A 22,823-nucleotide genomic window follows, 5' to 3' on the forward strand; every position below is an offset into this window, starting at 1 on the left:
GCAGGGCAAAGTGAAAACAATTTGAACACTGCATTTCCCCATGGGTTCATTGACATTTGAGAATACGGCAGCACAGACAGAATCAGCATGCCTGGCAGGTGAGCGGTACTTCACATGACCTCCCAAAGTTAGTTCCTCCCCGTTTGCAGAAGTTCAGAGCTCGGAGCAATGTTATACATATTGCAAAACCCAAGTTAGGACAGACAGCCGTCTGGGGATACATACGGGGACATTATCTATTTCTCTTGTGCCTCTTTAGGTGGAATGGTTGAAAAATGAAGACATCATTGACCCAGTTGAAGACCGGAATTTTTATATTACTATTGATCACAACCTCATCATCAAGCAGGCCCGCCTCTCAGATACCGCAAACTATACATGTGTCGCCAAAAACATTGTTGCCAAGAGGAAAAGCACAACGGCAACTGTCATCGTCTATGGTGAGTGAGCTTTTGGGGTCTCAATCTAGTTCATGTCGAAGTGCAGGTGTCATTTTGATTTTAAAACATCAGATGAGCGGCCCCTTGGCAATCCTCATGGCTGGTCTCTTCCTGCTGCTCACGTGGACAGTAAGGTTTCACTGCTTCCCTGATGCCCATGGGAAGACTGGTCTTGGAAATTCCTAGTCCTTTGTCAGTCAGTTAATAAGAAAATGAAGGAAATCTGCCTACGTGCCAGCTGCTTTCCTGAGCCCTCCTATCTCCCTACCCTGGGCCACCGGGATACAGAGCAAATTTGGATAGAAGATGCTTAAAGCAGTCTGTTGCCTCTTCTGTGAACCTTGGCTCAGTCCAGTGATTGCAAAACCCCAGGTAAACTGGAGCTGACATGTCCCCCTACACATCAGAGCAACTTGAACTTCCTGGAACTTGCTTTACATGCTCCATCAAGGCATTCATAGCGAGGAGTGTTTTCCAGAGTAAGATCTCCGAGGTAAATAATGAGCAGAGTGTAAGAACGTAGGCTTCACAATCTCATCTATGGTGACATCTCCATCAAACACCATAATTAGCTCTCATATACAAAATAGGTGTTCATTTCAATTACATCAACTAATTGTCAATTCAGTCACATAGCTACCCATTAGTAAAAAACCCAGCAATATAAGATTTTATTTTATTTTATTGACTAGGTTCAGTGGTTACTTAATAAAACTGACGAAAAATCCTTACAAGGTTGCACAGTTTATATATGCTAAAGAAAAGCAATCAATCATCTGGTATTAAGACAAGACGGAATGATCTTATTCAGCTCCCATGTTTCAGATCCACTTACAGCCTTGGCATAAGGATGTGAACATTTATTATTTGAGATAAGCTGTCAAAAGTAATTTTTGGAGCTTGACTAGGTAAGGGGATGTATTTTGTTTTAAAAAGAACAATGGCCAAGGAAAAGAGAACACAATCCTATTTGCTTTTCTGGGTAGGTGAGTAAACATTGGTAATTCATTCTTGTTTTTGTTTTGTAATCTCTGTGCTTAGATTCTTCGGCTCTGTGATAAAAATTTGAATGATATGAAGTCCATGGTCTCTTCTAGCTTTGAATTTTAGATTTTTTTATAATCCCTTGGGGAATAAGTTTGTGTCGATGTGTTGTGTGTGGTTTGTGCGTCTGTGTGTGCATGCACAAACATGTAACCCACATGTTATTATTTACCTCCTCCCAGTAAACGGTGGCTGGTCCACCTGGACAGAGTGGTCTGTGTGTAATAGCCGCTGTGGACGGGGGTTTCAGAAGCGCACGAGGACCTGCACCAACCCAGCACCCCTCAACGGTGGTGCCTTCTGCGAAGGGCAGAGCGTGCAGAAAATCGCCTGTACCACGTTGTGCCCAGGTAAATAAACTAGCGCTCTCATTCCAGCTGTCTCCTCCCATTCCAGAGATGCATTTAAGGCGTCTACACAAAGCCTTCTCCTTGACCTGCATGTGCGATAAACTTTATTTAAATGCATCATCCCATTCGATGCTTACATTGCTGGGAAATCAAATATTTTCCCCCAAAAGAGTACTTAACTGTATTACCGAGCCATGAAAAATCATATAAAACAGGAGATTAAACACGCGTCAACAGAATCCCTCTCTATTACTAAACAAAACTGCTGGAGCCAAGATTGCAGGTTCTGTAATTCAAGAGATTTGAGCACCACTGAAAGCCACACATTTTAGAAAAAAAACAAAACAAAAAAAAAACCCTTGATCTCCAGAAAGCCATGGGAACTAATTGGAACTAAAACCCAGATAATGTTTAGACGGAAATATTTGATATTTGGTGTCAGTTTCTGGGCAAGAGCAAATAAAACGTTTGGACTGAATGAAAAGGAAGTCTAAGCGTTGTGACACATGAGCTAATGGATTTTGAAAATACAACGCAGTCAGCACTTTATTATCTGTACAGGTTGGCCACCTGTTTTGTGAGTTACGTGCAGTAGTACCTATGCCCAGATTGCATCCGGTGCCTCTGAGCATCTCTCTGTGCTATTTTATATTGTCACCTGCTCTTATCCCCAGGTAACTGAAGTTAACACCCACTAAAACCAAAACTCCCTAAGCTCTAATCAATAAGTTGAAAAGTTTAGCTAGAGTTATTTTGAAATAATCCATAAATTCAGTGCACTCCATCGAGGTAGCTATTATATTGTCAATTTCATTGTTTCGATACACAGTCTTTTTTACTTCCTTTTATTTTGCTTGTTTTTTGTTTGGTTTATCCTTTAGTACAAACTTTCTGAGAGATGGGTTGAAGAAGTGAACTGAAATAAAAACATAATCTATATTTTATATTCCTGTGTTGATTTCCAAATATCAAAATAGTAACCTACCCTTTGAGAGCTTTTATTTATGGAACAAATTTTGACACCCAGCTAGGTTTACAATTTCAGGATTCTATCTTGTACTCTTAAATATTTTACCTACATGTTGACTCCCACAGTTAAAAATGCACTGAGCTTTTTGAGTGAAATAGAAATGTGTGAGTGTGTAATTGGGAACGGTCTAGGATCTAAGGCTCTAGGTCAAAGCAAATGCCTTTTCTTCAGATAGCTGAGAGCTGTTTATATAGGCAGCTCTGAACCATTAAAGTATTAATGCTTTCATCATTTTTTCATGTGGGCATGTTTATATCTCTATACATATGCATAATATATTTACACAATTTGAATGTAAAATCATATCATAAACTATTAAAATTGATATAATTTCTATCAATATGCAGGTATAAGATGCTATGTATATTAGATGTTCAATAAATTTACTACATATTTTTAAACTTAGGAATGGAAATTGTTTTTAAAATAGAGATATCTCAGCTCATTATCATTGAAATTACTACCAAGGCAGCCACCAAAAATAGGAAGAAAGTGAGTCAATTCTAAATTACCCAATCACGGCAGAAAATTAAAAATGACTACATATATTTTAATAAAAATAGAAATGTATACGTCATAAAATAATGGACTGGAATCATCAAATAATAAATGGAAAATTGTCTTTTTAAGAAAGCATTGAAGATCTCAAGAGAATCAATTAGCCCAGATGAAAAAATAAAAAGGCATATAGGACATCAATAGATGATAGATAGATAGATAGATAGATAGATAGATAGATAGATATTGATTCATGATACATGGATGGATAGATGAATGGATGGAAGTGTGGGTACACAGGTAGATTTATTCCCCACTCAACCAACCATTTCTCCCACATAAGTTAACTCTACCACTCATATGACACTATGCATAAAGGAATTTGGGGTCCAAAAAGAAGGCCCCTAATTTTCAACACAAAATCCAGACGTTTACCATTTGATAGAGAAAGGGGCACCACCATGACTTACTTTTATACAGCTTTGGTGACAATTCTGGTCCTGTGTGTCCCTTTAAGCCTCCCTTGCGTGTCCCTGAAGAAGCAGTCACACAGCTCACAGGAGAGCTCACAGAGCCCAGCAGGGGTGCGCAGAGCATGGTCCACTTCCGCAGCTGAGAGAGATCCAGTGCTCCACGGGGGCATTTTCTTCAGCTTGTTTGTTTGCTGTACTCCTGGGCTCAGCTCCCCTCTGCCCTCACAGCTCCTGTCCCTTTGACCTGACGCTGGGTTTTCTCTGTGGCAGTGGATGGCAGGTGGACCTCCTGGAGCAAGTGGTCTACTTGTGGGACAGAGTGCACGCACTGGCGCAGGAGGGAGTGCACGGCGCCGGCCCCCAAGAACGGAGGCAAGGACTGCGATGGTCTGGTCTTGCAATCCAAGAACTGCACTGATGGGCTCTGCATGCAGAGTAAGTCTGTGTCAGCCAAGGACACACCGGGGAGATGTGAGATTTAACCACTTGGAATTATTGGCAGGAAATATTAGAAATGAAAAATTATTTCAACAACAAAAACTTCAATAATATACCAATATACTAGTTATCTCCCCAAATTGAAAAAGGTAGACTCCCAGGAACCAAAGGGAATAACTGTGCCCAGTTGACAAGTGACAGAGTGCTATTTGCTCACATTTCCATGCAGGGACTGCCATTCTTTCCAGACTCAGGACCACTACTCAGTTTTGTGAGAGTGCACCAAGGGCACCCTAACCTCCTCACAGAGTCACATGGAATCCAACACACAAGCTATTTATTTCTAATCCACGGCTGTGCCTGAACTAAGGTCCCTTGGATATATATATGACAGGAAACATTTCTGCAGGTAGATTTACCAATTTACACATACGTAATGGCAACATCTTCACAGCTCCTTGAAAATGCTGGGTTTTGTTAGAAATTATGTTTTTTGAAAGGAAACTGTTAATAAAACATCAATTTTAAAATAGGCATAGAAGGTTGGTGTGCTAATACAATGGGTGCTTTAAGCTAAATTGTCACCATTTCTCATGGCTTCATTCCTTAGGTTTTCTTAATGAGATGGTTGTTTGATTTCCATACCTACAAAGTCTTATCTTTTTATTAAGGAGCCTTTAGATATACAAAATTTACCACCTCTTTCATGACCATGAATTAAGATACTAAGATTTGTTCTGCATGTACACCTATAAAGAGGAATAGATCAAACAATGTGATATCTTTATATCTTAAACTAATGGAAGGCAAATGTTGACATTTCTTAGAATACATTACAAATTGCTTACAGAATCAAAACAACCAAATATATCTGTATAGAAGTTTTTACGAATAAAATAATTTATTCTTACCATTTTTATGATATTCTGTTTACCTTCCAGAATTGATACACACAGGGACCTTTTAAAAAGAAACCTTACTTAAAATACTAGTAAATATGTAATTATGTTGCTGACACAGAATAAAAATCCAATAGGCCTTTTATTTCTCTGTCCACGGTAGGTTATATTCTTTGAAAATGGGCTGCTGCTGAGTGTAAAAAGCACAGCTTCCGGTTATGATTTGGGGACTGCATCTCACTAAGTTCGTACCCGAAATGCAGCATGAAAGTAACACAGCTGTTTTACTAACCATTTATCCAGACATGCAGGGTCTGTTCCTCTAGGCATGGTTTGAGTGAGGATTAAAGTAAAAACATATGTCACACGAGTTCTTCTTTTAGCATTTTAATGATATATTATTCTTCCTTTAGTATTTGACAAACTGATTCATGTGATCAAACACAGCAAAATTTGAGGCTGTTCTCTCTCTCTCTCTCTCTCTCTCTCTCCCTCTCCCTCTCCCTCTCCCTCTCCCTCTCCCTCACTTCTTCTTTCCTCCCTCTCTCCCTGTCTCAATATTATATTTCAACTCTGGGTGATTTAATTGCCTGCTGCTTCCACTGTGCATATTTAAAATTTCCCAAAGCAACCTATTTAACAAGGAATACAAAGCCTCAAGACAGAACATTGGGCCTTTTATTAGTTATACAAAATGGCACATTCTAAATTATGACATTTTTCAGATACAAACATGAGATATTCTAATTAATACTTTCAGGACATAGCATTCCCTTAACGCCTAGCTTATTTCTTCCAGCATTAATGGGATTTTTTCTTATGATTGGATACTTGCCAATAATGATGGCATGAAGTGTGTATGTAAATAAGGAAAGGGAATGAAGCTACAAGAGAGTTTTTTGGTTGTTGTTTGTTTCTGTTTATTTTTTTTATCAGATCTCTTATTAGACTGAAACATTTGGGTGTTTGGATTAAAATCAGTTAAAAATCTATTTTCTTTTACAGTTTTGCTTTGCTATAGTAACAGCCCCTATTAAGTCAATAAACTCTTTTTCATCTGCCTTCTATGTCTATTCTAGTGCAACAGAGAATTGTAGTCTATATTATTGATTTCCTCCCTGATAAAAAGCACAGAGATATTGCTGCACTGTGTAATTATAATATTTTACAGTGAAAGCAATAGTTTCTGTTTACCAGTAAACTGGGTGTTTCTGACATAACATTGTTGCCAAATTCTTGCAAAGAATTATTGTTGCTCTTCGCCTTTCATTTGGAAAACAAAAGGCTTTCTCATAGTGAAAGTACTAAGCTTCTAAGAAGGACAGGCCTGTATTAAGAAAAAGTATGGGAGTAGAAAAGACAGACAGAAAGTTGCAATTGCCGGTTAGGAATTATCATTTAATGTTTATTTACTTTAGGAGAATTAGTGTCTTCAGTGCATGAATAAAGAGTTCTTCATCAGAATTGCAATATTATCTCAAAATAAAGCTAGCCTATTTACCATGGAGCCAAGTATGCAATACAACCTCTGAATTCACTTGAAATTGTCAAATATAGATAAGCTGCTGGGTAGGGCAAATTCAGGATTCATCATGGATGTCAGTAGAGTTCAGAGTTACCTAGGTAACGTAGTGTAGTATATTTTAAAAGCCAAAGTGGTAGTCAAAAGCAATACAATGTAGAATATATGGAAAATATCACTGTCAATGCTTATTCACTAATTTGTTCAAAACAGTTGTATTCAGACACATTGCTTTCTTATTTATCTCCCATATTATAAAATTACAAACACCTTTTACTCAGATATATAGAAATCTTGGATAACATATTAAAACCTAAAAGACTTACATACATATGGTGTATGTGCATATGTGTGTGTGTTGGAGGGAGGGAGGGAGGGAGTGCGGGAGGAAGAGAGGGAGGGAAGGAGAGAAAGAGAAATGGAGGGAGAGAGAGAGAGAGAGAGAATGAATCAAGTTCAAGAGAAAGACAGGGGATTCCTCAAGTGCTAGAAATGAAGCAGGAACTAAAAGCTAGTGAAGTAATGTTCTGAGTAGACCCGGGAATAACCAAGAGGGGCCTTGAACATGGCTGTAGGATGAAAGGTATATCCTCATTGGACATGGATGTGGGGTTGGGAGTGAGGGTTTCAGTTTTGGCACAGAGGCAGAAGCCCTGAATTTGCAAGAGCCTGAGGCCAGGAGTTGAAAGCAAGAACCCTGCATAAAGCTGGGTTTCATAAATGGCAGCTCCTTCCATGAAAAATAACTAAAAAATATTTATCCACCAACCTAGGGAAGCCACAGGAAAATTCATGGCAGCGAAAAGAAAAATAAATAAAACCTATAGTAAAACCACAGTCCTACACCCAGCTTTGGAATGGAGTCTAAGTACAGGGGGCCAAAAATAAAAGATGTGTAATTTACATATTTGGTAAAACTTCTGGGGTACCAGCAGAAGCAAACAGCAAGCCATTATATATATATATATATATATATATATATATATATATATATATATATATGATTTCGTAGTGGAAGGGAGAGGGAGATAGAAACATCAATGATGAGAGAGAATCATTGATTGATTGGCTACCTCTTGCATGCCCCACACTGGGGATCAAACCTGCAACCGGGGCATGTGACCTGACCAGGAATCGAACTGTGACCTCCTGGTTCATAGGTCGACACTCAACCACTGAGCCACACCGGCTGGGCACAGAGCAGGCCATTCTTTAGAGTTCTTTCCACAACCCAAGTGCATTGGTCTATGATAAAAATAGCTCTGTCTGGAAAATGAGCTTATAATACAAAGTTTCATGTCACCCAAGGGAACAGTCTGCTTAAAGGAGAGTCAGCAACATAATGTATGGGTGAGTTAGAACTCTCGTAACATGGATTTCTAGGGCAATCTGAATGAGACTATAAAATAAATAGAAACAAAAACTGTATTTTAAAAGGAATATAAGCACAAATGGAAGAATAGGATATTGTAAAAAGGGCAGTCAGATTTAGGAAAGAAATCAAATGGAAAGTCTACAATTATAAACATGATTAAAAGTTACAACTCAATAGATTAAAAATCAGATCAAATTAGAGAAAGCTTTAGATAAAGTTAGAGAGAAAATTAGTAAAATGAAATGTAGAGCTCATGAAACTTCTCAGAATACAGGGGGGAAATATAAAGTGAGTGATTATATAAAAGGGAGGCTAAAACCCACGGAGGATAAAATGAGGATAACCACAATTTACTATGCAAGGGAGCGAAATTGAAAATATCTTCGAACAATCAAGAGGGCTTGCCTTAGCCAGTTTGGCTCAATGGATAGAGTGTCAGCCAGCGGACTAAAAGGTCCCAGGTTCGATTCTGGTCAAGGGCACATGCCTGGGTTGCAGGCTGGGTCCAGAGTAGGGGGCGTGTAGGAGCAACTGATCAATGATTCTCTCTCATCCTTGATGTTTCTATCTCTGTCTCCCTCTCCCTTCCTCTCTGAAATCAATTAAAAAAAAAAGAGGGCTTACTACTCACAAACTCTCATTAGTAAATTACCAAACTAGGTGTGACTGAGTTACAATTTTCTAATTCCATATCTTGTTCAAGGAAAGAACAATAATACTACCTGCATTAGACTTTACAGATAAGACCGACTACACACATAAAAATTGAATGCATAAATTCAAAATAAGATTTTTAAGGACCGAGCAGGAACAATAAAGAAAGAACAAAAAATGTGGTAAATTAAAACAATAAATGAGATATATGCATCAGAGATCGTCATAAATCAGGGATAACAATGTAAATGAATTCAATTCACCTGTTAAAGGAAATTCAAAATTGTAGTAGGAAAAGAATCCAGTTTTATACTGTTTATGAGAGAAATAATGAAATCATAATTATAGAGAAAGACTGACAGGTAAGAAGTAGAACTTACAATAGAGTTCAAACTTTATTTATAAAGTCCAATTAATGGCTTTGACTAACTGATTGGGCTATTCCTAATTTAATTTCATTTCCCATTGTGCTTAAGTAATACATCTTGGAGATTTTGTTTGCTTGCAGTTTTAATTTAGATTTTTCTTGACTTTATCATTCTTAGAATGTTTAATTTTCAATTGGATATTTAATCAAAAGTTTTCTAAATTGTTTACCTGGCTATTAGTTGTTTGTGTAAGAAGTCTTAGAAATCAGATGTTTCCTCAACACAAATTTAAAAATTTAAAAGGCTTACTTACAAAATTATATAGTATGTTAAAGATATAGTAATGCTAAATGCTAGCAAATGTGCAGTAAAATAGAATTTCTTGTATTTTACTAATGGGAATAGAAATTTTTACCATTATTTGGGGACATGATTTAACAATATGAATTAAGAGCTTTAAAAGTGTTCATAGCCTTTGGCCCAGTAATTCTACTTCAATGAATAAAATTTCAGTAATAAAAATACCGAAAAAGATATATGCCAAATATGTAATATTCTTTGTATTTTACTGTAAAAAAAAAAAAAAAGCAAAATCTGAAAGTCCAATATTAGAGCCTTGGTTGAGTAACAAAAGCTACTTTCATAAGTTGGAATATCATACAGCCACTAAAATATGTATATATGCTGGTTGAACAAGAAAAGTATAATATACATTTGTAGATGCATTTCATCATAAGTATCTAAAAGTAAGTGTCAGAAAAAGATGAATGAAATTTAGGCATTTAAGCTTGTGAGATTATAATTGATTATTTTTCTTTTTCCGTATGCACTTTATTCTCCATATTCTTTATATTTCGTATTTCATTATGTTTATAAATGTAAATGACTTTTTGAAAAAGAGATGTTGAGGACTGCCAGAAACAGCTGCATATCTTATAAGCAGAATCCCAGGATTTGAAATGTAGCAAAATCACTGATGCGTCCTGGGAATTTGGTCACATTGATTCACATTAGATTAGATTTAAATGAGATTACCAAAAATGTATTTGCACAAAATACTTGCATAAAGCTCTGCTTTATAAAACCCTAGGTAACAAGAGTTACTTATAGCCAGTAAATCAAGTGCATATATAAAAGGAATTTGAAGACATGGGGATTTGGAACTGAATTATAGTTTTGCATTATTTCCCAGTTGCCTATTTTATACACTTGCAAACACACTTATCCTTAAACTCTTTGATAAATTGGATTCATTATGTGATGCTGTGTAATTTCATTTGTGAAACAAGGTCATGGTCTTTAAGCAATTTCAGAAGCTCGACTAAGGTTTTTAGGCCATTCGTACGCATTAGTTGATATTGAAGTACAATATATATCATTATCTGTTACACTGGACATATAGTTATTGGCCTGAAAAAGTAGTTCCTATATTGGAGATACTGCCTTCAAATTAAGAACTTCTAGAAATTGGTGTTATTAACACATTCTTAAAGGTTATTTAAAAACCATCAAAGTCACTTAATGTCCCAGAAAAAAATTGGACATTTTTGGTTTATAAGTACATTGTTATTTTAAAAACCATTTAAAAACTGGATTCCTTTGGTATGCTGAAGGGTATGAATTGCATTGAACAAGAAAGGGTAGATGACTTGGAGTATTTTTCACTATTGAAAATAACTGAACACACATGTCTGATATGAGAAACTTAGCATTAATAACAAATGAGACTGTTTTTACTTAATTAATAATACTGCAGAATAATGTATCTTATTCAATGGGAGATCCATTGTGCTGTGTACCCATTTAGGTTTCTTTATATCATCCCTAAAATTATATTACAATAGTCCCTGGTTTTGCCATATAGTTTTGAAATAGGATTTACTTGAAATAGTTCTGGCAAGAGAGACTGAGAGAGAGAGAACTTTAGACAAAATTGAAAAAGATACAGAAGAAGAAAAAAAGCACTTAGGATGATCTCCAAAAATGCTAAGTCAAAAAGCATATTTACCTTTTTTACCTTTTATGTTGAAACTAGAGGCCCGGTGCATGAAATCTGTGCACTGAGACAGGGGTGGGGGGTGGGGGGTGGGGGCCCTCAGCCTAGACTGCACCCTCTCACAGTCCGGGAGCCCCCTGGACTATCAGCAGTCGGACATCCTTAGTGCTGTCGCAGAGGCAGGAGAAGCTCCCGCCACCGCCGCTGCATTCCCCCGTTGTGAGTCCGGCTTCTGGCTGAGCAGTGCTCTCCTGCATTGAGTATCTGCCCCCTGGTGGTCAGTGCACATCATAGTGATCGGTCATTCTGCCATCGGGCCAAAACCGACTCTCCAACATCCCCCAAGGATTCTTGGATTGTGAGAAGGCACAGGCCAGGCTGAGGGACCCCACTAGTGCACAATTGAGGCCAGGGAGGGACCCAGGAGGTTGGCCAGCTGGGGAGGGACCTTGGGAGGGCTCCAGGGTGTGTCTGGCCTGCCTTGCTCAGTCCCAATTGGCTGGACCCCAGCAGCAAGCTAACCTACTGGTCAGAGCATCTGCCCCCTGGTGGTCAGTGCACATCATAGAGAGCAGTTGAGCAGCCTTAGCATATCATTAGCATATTATACTTTGATTGGTTGAATGACTGACTGGCCAACCCAATGCTTAGCATATTAGGCTTTTATTATATAGGATACAAGTGTATTACCAAGACCTGACAACTTTGAACTTTTATATTCTCTGTAATGAATATGTAGTAAGATCTACCTTGTCATGATTACCATATAATGGTTCAATTCATGCTACTTTTTTATTTTCAAAATAGCGATCCAAGGACTATACATATGGCTTAGTCCAGAAATGGTGCTTTATATGTATATATGAATACACTCAATTAGATTATTACATGCTGACTCTATTCCTGTAGACTTTAGCTTTTAATCCTATTTGAAGATTGGAATCCCATATAGGGATATGTAACAATTCAAATCTGAATTCAGAAATGCTCCTTCTTGCTGAAGAGGGCTTATGCCACAGTGGACAAATTAAAAACTGCAATTTACAAACAAGAACTGCCTGGAATTATGTCTGCATCAGTGAACTTCCTGACTTCAGGAAATTAAAATGTTATGCAGTCTGCAAATTTAGCACTTTCTCCTCATTAAAAAATTTACATGTCACAGAGCTCTTCCCTTAATTCTGACATACAGAGGAAGTGGCGGAAGCCTGTGTAAATTGTGGTATGGACACATTGCATACCCGGTTCCCCAGAATCCCAGGTGCATTTAGTGTGAGAAAATAATTTACTTTACAAATAGTTTTTTCTTGACTTCAGAATGATGTGTTTATGACTGCTATAGCCAGCATTTGAGGAGGTGCTAGTCAGTTTCCAGTGCAATTCTTGTCAGCACAGCAGTTTGATGGGGAATGCAACATTGTGAGTGTCAGACAGCGCGTGCTTTTATCTGTAGTTTGGAAGAAGTTGATGTTATAGCTGCTTCTGTACAGTCCTTGACAGGTTTTGTGTCCCAGCTGGCAAATAAATATCCTGCGTGTGGACTGGCTGCCCGACACAGTGCTCTGCTGTCTCCGGGATAGTAAGCGCGGTTTGCTTTTGCTTTTTTTTTTTTTTTTGCTTTTTTTTTTTTTTTGCCTTTGCTTTTTCCCTTTCTGGTAAAACATTTTCCTGCTTTTGAAAGCAGGGATGTGGTTAGAAACTGTCACCCACAGAAACCTGTTGAACACCTAAGGAGCCCCCACACGGGTTAGTGTGAGAGGACGGATGCAAGGGCTTCAGCTTCTATGATGGAAAGGAAACTCCTAGCAATTCAAGAAAGGTGCCACCTCTGAAAACCACAGTAGAGTGTGGACTCCTTCAAATTACATGGGTGCGGAGCCAGGGCTTTCAATCACATTTTCTTTTGCCTAAAAGCCCAGCGGATAGGGTGATATATGCTAGAAGAAAGCAGCCTTTTCAGGACTCTGTTATTTTCCCACCAGATGTCTTTACTGCCACAGATTATAATGTCATTGCCTTTGGATTTAATAGTTCATTATTCTTCTTAAGGAATATTGATGGGGATAGAGTCTACTTCATTAAAAACACTTGGGCAGCTGAACTGTGGATTTGATTCAACTGTTGAGTTAAATTTCAGCCATTAATTCTTCACCTACTGTGAGTCACGAGATAAGACTTTTACATCCTGAGAGGTTAATTCCGAGCTGTTCATTTTCAGAGGGTGTGGCTGTTGCCGTCAGGAAAAAGGCCAGCAGTGTAGTCAGGACGGCCTCCTATCCTGTGAAAGCTGCAGCTCGAATGACCACAGCAATTTAGGCAACTGACAGCAGTGATAAGCAAATGGTCTTTGCAATTTTTGTTGGCAAGTCCTCGAATTTATGTATTCATTTATTTGGAGATCCTTAAGCCCCTGTCAATAGATAAACTCTCAGAAGAGTGGTAAATTATAATAAATGACCTGAGTGTCTTTGACAGACCTGACCTTTGACATCATTAGTGCAGTCCTGATGGGCTGGCTAGATAAGAGCTGACCTAAAAGGAAAAAACAAAACCTGGACATGCTTATCCTGAATGGCCCTGGGGGTTTTCAGTAAGAACATTTGCATCAGAAGAAATGTAACCCGGGTGAGAAAAATCACATATTTTGGCTTAGGGTAAAGTCACTGGCAAAAAGAAAGACCAAGCAGCTAGGTTGAGGAGAGGGGAAAATCCATCAAGATTAAAGAGTCTTCTCAACTCTAAGATCATAAAAATGAGGACAGATCTTTTGAAGTGCTCACGTATACTTCAGATAGATGAATATGACTCAAACTCACCCGAAACTTGATGATTTAAACACATGTATTTTTATAGAACACAGTGCTTTTTATAAACTATAATTAAGTTGTATTCATAATTTACATCCAAACTCCCATATACTATATGAAGTATCCTCTATTTTTTAAATGCTCACAATATCATAAATCGATTCACATGTATTAAGGTCATCAAAGCAGCTCCCTATTGAAATATAATGAGTAAATCTGGAAGGCAGGCAGGAACACTTTATAAAACTCCACCCATCTTCCTTTGGCTAGTATCACATGTATTTTAGTTTAAAGGAATTACAGATATAATTTAAATTTTATTCACTTTCTACTTAATGCATTGACTTTAGGCCCTGGCAAATATTGCTTCTGACTCCCATCCTATATAATAAAGAACTAATATGCTAATTAGACAGAACATCAGAACGACTGTCCGGACATCCTTCTGGACGACCATCCTTCCAGACAACCATCCAGACAACCTTCTGGACAAAGCTGGGGCTGCAAAGGCTGGCCAAGGCAGCTGGGTATGCGAGGGGCTGCAAAGGCCTAAGAGGGTTGGTCGAGACTGTGAGGGTGCAAGGGCCGAGCCCCTTGTATGAATTTTGTGCACCAGGCCTCTAGTCTACTATGTTAGATATGGCCATGCAGAAACAAACTTGAGCTGAGTTTAATTTAATAAAACTCAAAAAGTACAAAAAAAAATAACCTTACACACAGAACTTTTGGTAAGCCTCTAATCATTGCTCTCTCTTGTAAAGGAAGAAACGGAGGTGTAAAATTGAAACAGCCCCCTCAATGTCATCTATAAGTTAGTGCAAGAGCCAACATAGGAACCCAAATCAGTCACATTTTGAAATTCTCCTTTTTTCGTGTGCGCTCTTAAATGGTGGAAACAACTAGCTATCAGCTTTTTATTGCTTTAAAATATGATTTTCTTCTGATGGGTAGTGTCCTTCCAATTATTTGTGTTTATTCCTTTTTCATGCTGGTATCATTTGAGGAAAGCAATGTCTCTCTTTTAAATATTTATTTATTGCAGGGTTTTATGCCAAATACAATGTGATGATCCTACATTAACAACTGCATCATTCTAGCTTGGCTCTCCAGTTACATTAGAATAGAAATATCCAACTTTGGTGCACCTCTTGCCTTGCCCCACACTTGAGACAAAGGCCACTGTTTGGAAGTTGTTTCATTTAAGGGTGAAAAATCTCTGTTATTTTAGCATTACCTCATTCAATCACTGAAATGCAAAGTAATCCATGAATATATCAATTTCTTTTCTATTATTTCCTTGTCTCTCCTCATTTAAGTCTACCAATTAATGCCCAGACAACACTTTAAAAGGCTGTTGAGCTATTTAGCCTAAGTACTGGGCACTCTGTCTGCTGTTTCACCATCTCTGTGATGTTGGACAAGTCCTTTTACCACTCTATGCTCCTGCTCCTTAGGCTGCAGATAAAGGGTTCCGGGAGGAAATCCTAACCACTGATCTATTTTGACACCAATATCCTGGGGGTTTGTGAGGTAGTGAGGCAGAGTGGTTTTGAGGACTTTAAACCTGCCGAGTGATGCTCAGAAGTTCTGACACTTCTCACATCAATATATTTGCTTGGCAGTTTTTTTTCTATTAAATATTATCTATAGCATAAAAACAGTTTACATTATCATTTTTTTCAATTAATCACAAAATCATGATCCTTTTTGGCTGTCACTGTCATCTGTAAAGCAGGAAAATGATTTTTTTAAGACTGGAAAAATCAACCCAGTTGCTGTTTACTGGGGAAATTAAGATTTACACATGGTTTCTGGCAATGTTTCTGAGGTTTCCCAACTATAGACACATCAAGTAGGTTATGTTTAGACATATCGTTACACAATTAGGAGCCATGTACTTCGGGGCCATGTACTAGAAAACCAAGAAAAGCTCTTTCCTTTTTAATATACTTGAGTATAGACTCTCATCTTTTATAAAAGTTGGACAACTGCTGGAAAATATGGGCAACCCCACCTCTGGTCTAAAGGGTGACCTTGTGAAAATTAGAAAAAGTCATCCTTTCTTCAAGCCACCATCAGCCACAAGATTCCTCTAGTGACAATCCAGATCTACAGTCAGTCAACAACACAGGTGTGAATGGCGCCGCCCTAGAGTTGAACAATGCAAAACTCTCACATCGTGAGCTTTACTGCCAAGAGGGTGAAATCAGATTTCAGCTTCAACATTGTTGGTAACTTTAAAATATCACTCCTCACCTCTGGGACTTAGTTTCCTCATTGGGAAACGCTGGAATAAATACCCTCTTTAAACGGAGTCTTGAGCAACAGTGAGATGGCTTCCTGGCAGGGGGAGCACTTCAGTATCTGAGACAGCCTCCCCTTGCTCTGTACTGTTCATGTCTTCGCTTAATTTTCCCCACAATGAAACTCTCCCAACCCCTATTCTCTCAGGTCAGGGAAATCTCTCCATTGGAAAATATATGTTTTTTAAAATTACAAAAAAGAACACAACAATACCAACCCAAACACAAAAAAACAACAAAACTAGGAGGTCATAGGGCATGAGCATGTCCCATAGTAGAAGCACTAGCTTGGCCTAGTTGCAGTTGCTAAGGCTACTGAAACCAATGGGGCAAGCAAGTCTCATTGAGTAAGTGAGTAGCCTTAGCCTTCACTCACTAAATGCCACAAAACCCCCCTGATCGTCATGACAATCGAAGAACACATCCCCTGCCCCCTTTTAGAAGTGGCACTGGCTCTGGTTGACAAACCTTTTTAGCATCAAGTTTCACTCTAGTCTTGGACATTTGCTTCTGAAACGCGCCACTATATCTTTGCCAGAATCCACAAAGGCCAGGAAATAAACCTCTTTAAATGGAGAGGGTGAGAAAGTATACAGTACTTAGAAGAGTGCATTGCTCATGGTTTCTCAGAAAAACTGGGCTTCTTATCTCTATAATTACTAGGGAATCTGAAATTCAAACAAATGTCCTAAGGTCACTCATTAAATAATAGGTTGCCTTGACTCTACAAATAAAAGCCATTAAGAGCCCAGCATCTCAGTGTACTTATAATGTGCAAGATAATGATATTATATAGTTGCCATTTATTGATTGCTTGCTATGTACCAGCATTTTACAAATCTCCTTTCTCCTTTTCACAACTGTATGGAAGTGATTCTCCCTATCTCCTTACACAGATGAGAAAACTGATGCTTTGGGAAGTGCAGTGGTTTGACCAAGTCCTCATGGTTAAGGAAGGGGCAGAAATAGGAGTCAAACAAAAGTCTACGCACTTGAAAAACTCAGTTTCACTGCCTTGGCCAATAGCCACGGTGCTTTCTCATTTGGCCTTACTTTCAAGTAGTAGGAAAAGTAACTGAAATCCCTAACTTACAAACCAGGCTACTGATAGTGACACGGAAAACAATTATTTTGTACTGTGTTCTGCCCGAGATATTATTTTTCATTATTGCTGGGACTACTCTCAGCAGGGTCACCTCATTAGCAGAAGAAAATGGACCCTGTTGTTCTGTGAGAGATGGAGAAGTGTAAAAACAAACTCTAGACAGTGATTCTGTTCCCCTTGTGTAAGGGATGGAACAGTCACCCCCTTCTTTCCTGACTCCCAGCCTCCTAAGTGATGTTTTAGTTCTATAGTTGCAGAAGTGTTTGGAAAAGGATGGAAAAAGTTTTACAGAGCTGCCTTCCAAATCTCTTTATCAGTGTTCCCATAACGGAGTATTTTGGGGTGTTGAACCGCTGGTGAGTATGCTGAGCACTGCTCTGTTTTAAATGTGCCCATGTAGGAAAATAACAGTTGGTCTAGATTGGTCCTAAATGGTTATGAGGAATAACTATTAGTAAGACTTTTTTTAATTTTATCTTCCAGCAACCTCAAATGCAAACATTTCATCAAATACATATATATAACTATTGGTAGACATCTCCCAAGCCATGTGTTGTAGAAACCATCCATAAAATGACGTCACTTTGCTCTTTATGGAGAAACCCAAATGATCTTTTCAAAATTACATTTGATCACAGGATTTGCACTTCATTTAGAATAAATTCGAAATGCCTTGTCATGAACTACCAGGCCTACATGATCTCGCTGCTGCTCACACCTCTGAGTGGCCCTTTTTCCTCTCACTCACTGCCCTCTAGCCACTCTATTTTTATGTCAGGACTTTTGCATTTACTGTCCCTCTTCATGGAACATCGTTCCCTCCTGATCTGTATTTGGCTGATTCTTTCTCGTTGTTCAAGTTTCAGCTCAGACTTCATTTCAACAAAAAAATTGTTCCCTGATTCCCTAACTTTGTCATCCTTTTATATCCATTCACATTGTATTCTTTTGTCTTATTTTTTAAAAGGACTTTTTCAGCATTTGAAATGATCTTATTTATCATTTATTTTCCTGTTTGTTTTTCTGTTACACTAGAATGAAAGCAGGGACTTTTCCCATCTCATTTGTCATTGTACCCCTCTGGCTAATATAGAACCCAGCATATATTAAGGTTCAAGAGAATTTGTTGGATGAATGAATGAGTGAATGAATGAATGGATTCCAGTTCTGTGCCTATAATGAAATATAAGACTCAGATAAATACCAGAAGGCACAAAAATGTTTATTGAGTGGTCCAGATCTCCATAAATGTGGGAAAGTTGAGATTAAAATCAAAATTATAAAAAAAAATTTTATTATTCCCTGGCTAGCCTATCAAAAACAGGGACTCTATTGGGAAGTAGGCATAAAAGCCAAGAAAACCCAGAACGGCTTTACAGGGAGAGATTTCAGCTCATGCTCTGTTTCTCTGGAAGTTGGCTTCTCCCTTTATGAGCTCCAGCTCTTCTGTGTACTGAGCAGGCCCTCACGATTCTTATCAAAACGTTCATGGTGAACATCAAATCATACCCAAATGTCCTAGTTTACACTAATTTCCAGGGCCTCTCACCAGCCAAAAACATATCTCTTGGCATCCGTCTTTAACATCATCCCTACCGAAAGGACAACATTAGTGATCTGGTCTCCTCTCCTAGCAGTGAACTTGTATTATCTTAAGTCTTTGGGGTTCAGAAATAAATAGCGTTTTCTCTAGTGCCTGTATATGTCCCAGATGTCCTATTATTGAGTTCACAGAATACAAATGGAAAAGGGTTATTACCAGGCAGAAGCTTTTAAAATGAAAATCAAACCTAATACATGGACTCAGACACCTGGAGTAAGGAATATAATATTTATAAAACTGAGTTGGAGGTTGCAATCATTGCTCTAAAGTAAAGCATTAAATATTAATTCAAAGCAAACCTGTCTGTGCTGCAGCAAAGCTCTCTTTCATTAAGGTGGCACTGCATGTTTCTCAGAATTACTTCCCCCAAATAGGTAAATAGCTTGTAAGAACCGAGTGTTCTGCAAACTACCAAAAAACCTACCCGAGGCACGATTTAGAATTAAAGCATTACACACCTTTGATTTTGAACCAATTAATTGTGATTCTTGTAGATCCTCTACATGTCTGCCCTTGGGTATCGCTAGGAAAGTTTAATGTTTCTTATTCATCTCCATTTGATTAATCCAAACGGTGCCAGATCATTTGATTAACTCATGTTGCAGCATATTAAATATTAGAAAACTGCGGGAGCCAGTTATGAGTTGTACTTTTTAAATCTCCATATTTTTTTTATTTCAAAAAGTTCATCTTTCATGTTTTTAAATCTTTTCTACTAATCTTCTACCTCACATTGGTATTTTTATTAATTATTATGACTATTCTTATTTCCTGTTTCCTACCTTGAGATATACTAAAAAGAAAGAAAAATAAGATTGCTAGTTATTTCTGCCTCTACTGTTGAGATGAGGTTTCCATTTTGCCCGATTTACACCATTCCTCTGAAGCCCTGAAATAAATAACCTTGTAACCTCTAGGCCCTATTGATTTTTGAATGATTTCAAATAAAAAGTTTCCACTTTCCATTGCATTGACAAACTGCCAGTCCCTGGGCGAACCCTATTGGATTCCCATTAAATGGAGGGGGCAGGAAACAACAACCAAAAATTCCAAAAAAGGGACTAAGAAATGGAGCAGGGAGAGGTGGTGGAGGCTCAGCTCAGTAAATGGGTATTTAACCTTTGACCAATGACGACAGGTCCCCTTTAGTTCTATTAGACCAAGAGCAAGCTGTTATGATTTAATAAAAAAGAAAAAAAACTGTTTAGGGCTTTACTGAATATGTCCTGGGAATTAAAGCATATGGCAGGGATAAGGAAAAAAGATTTGCCTTATGCTAATGACCCATGATGTCTGAAATAAATTAGATCCATTAGAGTTATGCTCAATAAAAGAAAGACTTTAAGCACTCCAAAGTTAGTGACTCGAGACCAGTTTTTGCTCTGAAATTCAATCTGCCTACTTATTAATTCTTACTGAGACTCCAGAGCAGGCAGGAGATGCAAAAGCATAGTTCTGCACTGAGCCCGAATTTTAAAGGACCCTGGGATTCGTTTCCTTTTCTTTTAATGAACCATTTTTCATGCTTCTCATTTTGTGTTCCTCATTAATTTGATTTTGTTCCTATTTTTGTGTCATTTTTTTGTTTCTTTTCAAGGTTTCATTTATCCTATTTCAACTGAACAGAGAACCCAGAATGAATATGGATTTTCTTGTAAGTCTGATGTTTGGTTTTTATGTTGCTGAATAATCTTTTAACGTTATCGCCCCCAGTTCAAGTTTACCTTTCCTTAGAGCACAGATGTGCACACAGGAAATAGGTGCCTAATATATTCTAACATGAAAAGTAAATTAGATTTTCACCTCGGAAGAGAAGAAAGGGTCATTTCGAGTCTCTGCCCGCTTTCAAATCTATCAGCCTACATCCAAAGCTTGGGCCTAGTAGCTGACAAAACATATCGTAAAAAATGCTGATGTAAATAAAAGGCTGGGTTGAAATGCTAAAAAAGTAAAGGGTTGAGAAAATGCAGATCTATTGAGTTAGAAATCATGAATGTTGAATAAGTAATTGCAGCCTGGTAAAATAAAACATTAAGGATTTCGGTATCATCTTCTGACCGGAGTTCAGAATCCTGCCGTGGGCCTCAGGTAGGACCCGGCAGCAGAGTGAAGTCAGCACTTTGAAAGCAGGGCTCACACAACCAAGCTTGGGATGCTACTGGTTTTCTGAAAAAATCTGTGCGTATTGACTTGATTGGTGGGAAAGCGGATATTCTGGACACTTGGGGAAAAACAGTGGTTTGAAAATAAAAATAATAATAATCCTTTCACATACAGTGCATTTAAATACAAAACTCTAAAAGAGATGTAGTGATTTTTCAACAGACAATTTCTTTGTACTGCCAGTGCCTCAACGAAATCATGACATGACAGTGTAGGTGGTGCCCTGAGCCACTGGCAATTTGAATGAAGTCACTTCACTGTATAAAGCTTGTCTGTGAGTCTTAGGAGAGAGCAGTGGTTCCTCAACTCTTAGGTGGTCCTGGGACCTACAAATCTGCAATCCCCCCAATGCACGTAGATACAAAATTGAGCATAGAAAGGCTGTTGACCACCTGGAGTACCTGTTTAATCACCTCTTTTACAGTGAGCCTAGAAGCGTCTGTTAACTTTGCTGCAAACTTGTGTGGGTCCCAGAAAACTAAAAACAGATTTAAAGATGTCAATAGGATTCAAGAAAAGTTTACTTTTGTTTGTTTTATTTATCACCTTTTGCCATTGGATCAAAGCATGTTCTATGCCACCAAGGCAACATGCAATATTTACAGGAATTTTCTTCTCCTTTACCCAGAAACACCCCCCCCCCCCGCCCCCCATCTGACCACACACTGTGTTGGTCAAATGCTTAATTGCCTTTGGGGCTAGTCTGACCTTTCTGATCACTGAACCAGGCCTTTATCTTACTCGGTACACCGTAGAGCTGTATTTTATTCCAGTAATGAGTAGCTCAGATGTAATCTCTGACAAGAGACCGTGAGAAGCTCAGGGTTCTCAGAGGTAATACTGAGTCTGGATAAAAGCCCGGAGTTACCGTGGCGACCTCTGCTCCTCAGATCTGGGTCTTCTGAAAGCACACCTTTCAGGCCCAACATGTTTGCTCCTAATATTTGCTTTGCGTAGTTACACCATCCCCACCCACCCACTCATTGATTTAGGGGAAAGTGAGAAGAGTCCTACAGAAAGTTATTTTGTGACTTGGAAGGATTCTAGGAAAGTATTCTGGTTCAGTAAATATACAGATTCAGAACATGCCAAATATTTCTAGCAGAGTGTTTATGTTTTTAGAGAACTATCAGTGAATTCCAGCCACCTTCCAAACTTTCCACCTGAAATTTGCAATAATCTTTTTGTCTCCTATGGGTCAGGAAGGTTTTAGCTCCAGTTTCTTTTGATGCCTTGGAATGAATGATCCGTTATGCTGCCCCATTTAAGACAGATGAGTGGGTGGATAGACGCGGAGTAGGAAAGGGAAAGAAATCAGGGGTAATTTTCCACTGAAAGGCCACAGTTGTTTTATATAGCTTTTGGATTAGATTTGAAATTAACCTATAAAAAAAGACAATAAATGTCTGAAAAAATTATAGCAATACACATGTCTGCTGTGGGAAACTTCCCTAACCAGTGGCCAATGTTTCCTTCTCCCGTCTAGCTGCTCCTGATTCAGATGACATTGCTCTGTATGTTGGCATCGTCATAGCAGTGATTGTTTGCCTGGCCATTTCTGTGGTTGTGGCCCTCTTTGTGTATCGGAAGAATCACCGTGACTTTGAGTCTGATATTATTGACTCTTCGGCACTCAACGGAGGCTTTCAGCCTGTGAACATCAAGGCAGCAAGACAAGGTCAGTTGACATTGAACTTCACATCTACAACTTAAGCAAATAAGTAACCTCCCTGTGTGGCTTTAAAATCAGTGCAA

At 38.4% G+C, this 22,823-nt stretch overlaps 1 protein-coding gene across 2 annotated transcripts in view; it reads left to right on the forward strand.

Moving 5' to 3' along the window:
* The window catches only part of UNC5C (unc-5 netrin receptor C), a 372,291-nt gene that overhangs the window by 299,075 nt on the left and 50,393 nt on the right, over positions 1–22,823 (forward strand). Inside the window, exons 5-9 of one of the 2 annotated variants that reach the window (XM_070392470.1) lie at positions 260–440; positions 1,667–1,834; positions 4,106–4,270; positions 20,503–20,559; positions 22,555–22,746. In XM_070392470.1, coding sequence (XP_070248571.1) covers positions 260–440; positions 1,667–1,834; positions 4,106–4,270; positions 20,503–20,559; positions 22,555–22,746 — 763 coding nt within the window. The remainder of the gene's footprint in view (positions 1–259; positions 441–1,666; positions 1,835–4,105; positions 4,271–20,502; positions 20,560–22,554; positions 22,747–22,823) is intronic. The other variant, XM_070392479.1, reaches the window with a different exon arrangement.

This window comes from Myotis yumanensis, unplaced genomic scaffold (genome assembly GCF_028538775.1).
Source record: "Myotis yumanensis isolate MYYU_CA2020_CCGP unplaced genomic scaffold, mMyoYum1.0.hap1 SCAF_1, whole genome shotgun sequence".
NCBI lineage: Eukaryota > Metazoa > Chordata > Mammalia > Chiroptera > Vespertilionidae > Myotis > Myotis yumanensis.